This window comes from Prosopis cineraria, unplaced genomic scaffold, assembly GCF_029017545.1.
Source record: "Prosopis cineraria cultivar Desert tree isolate PC_DT_omini unplaced genomic scaffold, ASM2901754v1 PC10, whole genome shotgun sequence".
NCBI classification, from domain to species: domain Eukaryota; kingdom Viridiplantae; phylum Streptophyta; class Magnoliopsida; order Fabales; family Fabaceae; genus Prosopis; species Prosopis cineraria.
Window position 1 is genome coordinate 9,540,526 of NW_026555341.1, and position 6,992 is coordinate 9,547,517.

General features: G+C 37.3%; 1 protein-coding gene across 1 annotated transcript; it reads right to left on the reverse strand.

Annotated features, from left to right (window-relative positions):
* Nucleotides 1-642: 642 nt before the first annotated feature.
* LOC129322073 (extra-large guanine nucleotide-binding protein 3-like) lies at nucleotides 643-6,493 on the reverse strand. Its single transcript, XM_054968109.1, has 10 exons — nucleotides 6,256-6,493; nucleotides 4,706-5,874; nucleotides 4,479-4,616; nucleotides 3,970-4,074; nucleotides 3,702-3,881; nucleotides 3,083-3,260; nucleotides 2,208-2,455; nucleotides 1,439-1,610; nucleotides 1,047-1,177; nucleotides 643-975 (listed from the first exon to the last, which is right to left on the reverse strand). Exons 2-10 carry the CDS (start codon nucleotides 5,639-5,641, stop codon nucleotides 643-645), a joined length of 2,421 nt encoding a protein of 806 aa, XP_054824084.1. The 5' UTR covers nucleotides 5,642-5,874; nucleotides 6,256-6,493.
* Between the last annotated feature and the right edge of the window lie 499 nt (nucleotides 6,494-6,992).

Sequence of the window (6,992 nt, forward strand, 5' to 3'; positions counted from 1 at the left end):
AACACTTGACCCCGTTCCTTTAAAAAAAAAAAAAAATCCCATCAGATAAGATACAAACAACATAATTTATTTACCAATTTGTTTCATACAAGGCACAAGAACCATATATAATTATAGTCAAATTAATAGCAAGAACGAATAGGGCAATATTGAGACTTTGCATCAGTTGTATCAGTCCAATTATTTGATTTTCAAATAAGCTTGTTTTAAATATTAACTAAAGGTTAATAATTTCATTTGAGTTTAAAATTTCAATAATGTTTTTCTTAATGATTAAAAATTCATATGCTAATATAAAAAATAAGCTGCGGATTAAAGGTTCTCTTGCAAAAAATGAAATAATTATTACTGCAGTTAAAGCTTTAACTTTATGATTCTGATTTTGCTTTACTCCATTCAGCGTGACACCTTTATTAAAGCTTTCATCCTTTCTATAGTTTTCTAAAAAATGAGAGCCATTTACTGAGCCTCCTCACGCTGAACAGTAAAAAGGTGATTCAAAGACATCTTCCAAGATCATAAACACCTTTCATTCATTTCAAAAGAGATAAAAGAATACAGAGAAGAGAATACAAGCTAGCGGCATCATGCTACATTTGCCTCTTTTACCTTAACAATGGCAAATAATACATCTCATGAACATCACTCTGGTCTGATATAAGGAGAGAGCTTATGTCTGTGGTACTGTAAATGAATCTTCAGGTGGACCATAGTAATTCTCCTCTGTTTTTTTTCCTCATCCCATTTATAGGAACCCTCTCTAATGTACTTGAAAGCCTCATCGACTGTCACACGGTCCCTTGCCCGGCCTTGCCACACGAAAAGGCTTTCGGCCAGTGAGGGAAGCATAAGGTCTTTGAATTTCATGGCAATATAGAAGTAAGCCTGATGTGCCAGGGACTGGCTAGTGTGATGAGCAATCACAGGACTATAGTCATTGAACCATTCACAGGCAGATAGAGGAACCCTATTTACCTTTTCCCAAAAATATCATACTTGTTCAGAATCAATACAAAAGGGCAGTCTTTGAAGCAAGGGTGTCTGACCATTGTCTCAAATAGCTCTTTGCTCTGTAACATCTTGTTTTTTGCAGAAGGCTTCCACTGCCATTCACTGTCTGGGGCAAGCCACAGCTGATCATAGTCACTCAGGGCAACACAGAAAACCGGCTCGACATCTTCAAAACATTTCAACCCACTTACATCCTTCATTCATTCCCTTGGTATTTACTCTTATTAATTGTACCTAAAGACAAAGAGTTGCCCAAAATTTTAGATGCAAGTATCAGTCTTTTACATTCCTTGCACTGAATGACTCTTGAATCATCTATTTTTTTTCCCCTTGATGCTCTCACAAAAGAGTGGAAAGGCAAAAGAGGTTATCCCACACTAGAATGAGGTTATCAAAAATATAAAAAAAAAACACCAATACAACTTACTTGGCTGAGGCGGTGGCTGAGTTTCCATATTTTCCGTGTAAACTTCAGACATTGGGCTACGGTCATCAAGTGAGAATTCTATGCAAGCTAAACCATTACCTTGAGTAACCCCTTCTGCATAAATGATGTCTCTTTCAGAAGGGTCGTATTCATTGCTAGATATCTCAATGGCCTGAAAGACAAAGAGCAAGTGATCTATCAACAATAAACAACAAGCTTATCCCACTAATTATAAGTGGGGTTGGTTACATAAATCACATTAAACGGTTGTGCTCCACCAACAATCAACTCTTTGGATAGACTGTACACAAGATACATCCCACATTGTCATTATATATCTGATATAATTAATAAATCTAGATACCAACAATTTCTATAACAAGTGATCTAATCAATATCTACATGTCATTTTCCTCCTGCCATGCACAACCTAATTATACACATAAATGTTCTCTCTTCCATTTTCCACCAATCCAGCAAATCTAACATAATAGCAGGTCTATCACATTGAGATATACATGCAATGCTAAGCTAAAACCAATGAAATATTTTCACCAAACTGCACAACTTAGTTATCTTGCTGGAAAAAAAAATTGTGAATATTGAACACACAAAAAAAGTCAACAAGTTGGCTCAGAACAACTTAAAAAATTATTAAAAATGGGCAAGAATAAAAACTGATGGCTCATGGAAATTTTTGGTTACCAGAAACCTAACAAATTAATATATAACAAAATCAAATGAGATAGTTCCAGGGATGAGCAATTACCCGGCTTAAGAAATACTCTGACACATCTGGAAGAAAATGAAGCTCATCTTTTCTTTTATAGGTTTCTTGTATTGCTGGATCCTTCCACACTTCTTCAACTAATGGTGCATACTCACGTGTGGCTGCTGGGAAGAATGCATCTAAATCCCCGGTAGCTATAATATCCAGGAGCCAATCAGAGAAATGCTTCAGCCTTGAGTTGAGGGAATAGATGCATAGACTAGTTTCATTTGATTCACTGTTCCCAACTGAAAAAGATTGCAATCAGATAGTATTCAGGAAGCAGTTTGATGCCATCAGCACTAAATTACCACAAATCTTGATCATGGTCTTTATTTATATCAACACAATTTGCAAGCGCCAGACTAATACTCAGAAAAACCACCAGCTAAAATCTCTACATTGCACATGAAATTTGTACCAGAGCAGTCATGTCTTGGACAAAATTGTTGAGTTAATTTGTATTTTGAAAAAAGTAAGTAAATACTGCAATTGCAAATATAAATAACAATAAATGCTTCGTTTTCACTCTAAGAGAATTTGAAACCCCCTTGCCTTACCCCTACAAGGACCAAATAATATCTCCATGACCAGCTCCCTGTTTAAATTTTCCCAATAAATGATAATCTAATGAATCAAGCCATAAATAACAGACTCAATTGGTCAACTTTCCCCTGTAGTTCCATGTTCTGTGTCGAGAAGCTAGAGAAACACAGACATTAACTAATGCAATAACTAAGGAAGAGTATGTACATGATGGTAAGCTAAGTGCCACAAGTCTGTAACATCTCTTTATGCAAGGCTTCATGTTAGCTAGACAATGAACCAGTGAAGTGGGAACTCGACCAAAAAGATGCTACTGCATTAAAAATTACCTTGTCTCACAGTTTGACCAAAAGAATTTTGTGCATTCATTTCAGAAAGAGCCTCCTCCTCAAAGCGCTCTCTTCCATCAAGCAAAATGCTAAGATATTTGTACATATTACTCTGGATCATCAGTTTGACATCCTGTAGCTCTTCTTCAGTAAATCTGCTCCCATACAAGAATTTGGCCTGCTCAGGAACTCAAAAATTGAGTGTCATAGAGGAAAGAAAAAAAGATATCTGAAAAGCAAATTTCTTTTTTCAAGGGAAAAAAAGGACTGTTTAGTTTCTTCCACTATTTCATGCTGTTCTCATGTTCATCATGCTTTTCCAAACCCCTAAAAATGCATTGCTCTACCATTTGCCTAAATTAAGACCAGATAGGGAGATCAATTTAATATCATTGGTATAAATGAAGTGCGGTTTTATAAGTGGCCATGATTTCTAGTCAGTTGGATGTCAACTCCAACCCTCAAACCTCCCAATTTTGAAAGAAACTAAGGAAAGGATAAAATAAACTATGCTCTCATTCGTCTGCATCAGTTACTCTTCAGATTCAGTGAAACATATCAAGTGCTTACATAATTGGTGACCTCAGTACCAGCCATCTGAAACATTTCTAAGCCATACCTGCTTAAAGATAGTGCTAGTTCCTGATCCTTGAAGTCCAAGAAGAAGAAGCTTTGGAACTTTTTTCTGTTCTAGATGTTTTGGAACTGTAGAATAATTATTGATCTCATCTCTTGGTTCATGAGGCTTTCCATGGGGAAAGGGTAAAGAGAGCAGGGTACAAACAAATCTTGTTGAAGCCTGTGTAGGAAAAGGCCAAAATGATAATTCATTAGTGTTCCAGAACCTCAAGATTTCGAAGTCCCTGGCACGAGATTGAAGTAAATACCTTCTCCCAAATGTTTCCTCTGATATTATTCTGACCTTCTTCCTCATAACGACCATCATCATAAACCCAAAAGTGGGTATCACGTGGACACTGTACATTTGCCAGCTGAAAGTTCAAAAAACAATGTTATTCTTATGATTACATGACTAAATCCAATTAAGCAGGCTTTTCATCAATACTGCCTATCATCCAGCAGTCAATCACTGATTGGAGAAGTTCATGAAAAATTCTAAGGATCATCCAAAATTAGAGATGTCTTTGGGCTGTAGAAAACAGCTTCAGCCTGAAGTTTGCATATTGGGCTATTTGGACGTTTTCCCCCAAGGACTCACTTGGTAAAGGTGCAAATGAAGGGAAAGCGGGTGAAAGTTCAGAGTGTTTGAACATGTTAATTTTCACCCCTTTCACCTCAACTCCTAATAAGTGTACCATAAGTTGGACTGCATAATCCAACTAGTTACAGCTGATATAGTAAACACAAATAAATTTAAAGAAAGGGACCTGCTTACCTTCAGTATCCTCAATTCAAGCTTTGTAATCTCTCGACCATTGATGTAAACTTGTGTGTTTCCATTACTAGCATCAGCGCTAAGTTTCCCGGTGAAGTTCAAGTTTGAACTTATTATCTTGTCAGGTTTTTCCCCTTCCTGTTAATTAAATATAAGAATGCATTAAAACCACTGTTCTTCGATAACAAATGGAATAATATTGTTGAACCATATTGACCCATCATCACCTTTCCCCAGAGACCAGATTCTTTGTCATACCAATATCTACCAGGCTTCAGCTTCCGTGGAGGTAAGGGACACCCAAGTAATTCTGCCATCTCCTCGGGCTTCAGTGGGAATCCATTAACCATCAGCTGCTCTGGCCTAAGCTGATTGGCAGAGCATTCTTTCTCTGCTCTCATAATTTGCTTAACTTCTAGAGGAACAAGAAGTCGAGATAATACTCTTGAATGTTTACCTAATTTCATACGCTTTGATTCATCAATAGGCTGACCAATGCAAGTTACACATTTGCGTCCTTCTGGCATTGATCCCATGGCCCTGAGAACACAAATGCTACAATACTTGGCATCACAAACTAGGCAAGATTCCTTAGTTTCCCACTTCCCTTTTCCACATCTATAACAAACTCTGAATTTCTTTTTCTTCCTTTCCTTTGAAACCCACACATATTCTGGATAAACTGGCTCCATAACTTCAGCTTCCTTCCTTTGAGATCTATCAACAGTATTAAAAGTGACAACATGCGCCCTCTTTGATTCGTTTATCACTTGCCTAGGAGGATTATGAGCTGAACCAGGTGAGGCTGACGCTGAAGAAAAGTCAGGATTTTGCAAGACAGACACCGCAGATTCTGAACTTCCTGACATCCTAGGACTTTGATTAGGAGAACCTGTAACACCGGCAATACGAGACACTGGCAGAGGAATTGGCTCAATCACCTGAGGCCTCACACGAGAAATAGATTGTGATCCAGAAAGTGGAACTCCTCGAGAATTCATATCAAGAGGATCAACTGTTGGCACTTCAAATGAAACTGGTGGACCCTGATATTCTATGGCTATGGAGTAGTCAAGATCAGAAGCTTCATCAGGCAGAGAAGCTCCAGGAGGAAGCATCTTCTTCATCACTTCCCTCCAACTCTCTCCCCCATTTCGATCCATTTCAGCTGACAAAATAATTGGCACCACTTAAACTTCAGATCCTATATGCTTGCGCCAAAGCCTCACATTCCAATTATGTCCTTGCAACTTGTTGTAAGCTTTAACTGCTTTTGAAGCAGAGAAAATCTTAAGGCTGAATTCAAAGAGGATTCAGGAGAGTGCCTTTCATGTAGACTCAGTCATAGCCACCAATCAGCCGCAATCAAACGTTGAATGTTTTCACCGTTGAATCTCTTTATTACATGCAGAGAACAGTATTGAGCAAAACCGATTGAAATTAAACGAAATCAAATTATCGTTTCAAAGTATGACTTCCAAACAAAAAATTAAAACGCTGAATTAAATTCCAGTCCAACCAAAAAAAAAAAAACGATATATAAAATTGTTAAGGCTTGGAGGATGGAAAACTCATTCGCATTGGTCATGTGTGGAAAATAGACGAGTCAGACAACTTATTATCAAAAGAATAAATCTGAAATAAATCACTCAAAAGTCAAAATCTTCAGCTGAAAGCACTTCGGAAAATACCCTTTTGAACAAATGTCCAAATTTCAGTGACAGAAACTGAAAAGTTTAGAGAGGGAGAGAAAGAGAGGAGGGAGGGCAATGTGTACCTGAGGACAGCGACAATAGCAAATCCATTCAGAACTTTACAATATAAGGAGCTCTTGCTTTCCAGCTTCTTTGCCTTTTAAGTTCCAAAAGATAAAGCTTCTTGAAGCGTCTGAGCTCAGGTCAGAAAGTAAAAGAAGGTGGTGGAAGGAGGGAGAGGAACAGCGTGAGAGGGCGCTCGAGTGGCCTCGTTGAGATGGGTCCCTCGCTATTAATCTCGCCGCACCTAAAGAGTTCAATGGATTTATCTTATTTTGTGCGCTGAATCTCTGTGGTCAAAGGTCTTTTTATACAAGTTAAAACCTGGTCGCGAGCTCGTGATGACCAAGACGGAGAGGCACTCCACTAGTGGCCTTGTGGGACCGCGACAGAGCCCACATTAACGATGCACGCGCCGGTTCCTGTGAGTGCTACATAATAATTGAGTCAAATTAGAAAAATCTGCACCAACACCACCGCCAAGGCGCCAACAACCAGGGGGTAATATAAGATATTAAAAACTTAATTGATTGTGACATGACTAAGATATTAATTCAAAAGTTAGTTGTTAAAATTACAATCAAACTATAATAAAATCAATCATAACTTATGAATAAAATATTTTATTAAATTAATTAAAATATTTATTAGTTCAATTAAGTAAGTTAATTTAATTTTTAATAGAAAAAATATCAATTAAAAATTGTTGAAAAAAATTTATACTAATAAAAAATTAAATGAATATTTATTAATTTAAATT

Excerpts from the sequence above, each read along its gene's own strand:
- LOC129322073 (XM_054968109.1), bottom strand. The coding sequence starts at position 5,641 with ATGGATCGAAATGGGGGAGAGAGTTGGAGGGAAGTGATGAAGAAGATG. Across the intron at positions 2,456-3,082 it reads TGGTCAAACTGTGAGACAAG|TTGGGAACAGTGAATCAAAT; the intron begins GTAATTTTTAAT and ends AATCTTTTTCAG. Across the intron at positions 1,178-1,438 it reads TCAGCCACCGCCTCAGCCAA|ATGTCGAGCCGGTTTTCTGT; the intron begins GTAAGTTGTATT and ends AATGTTTTGAAG.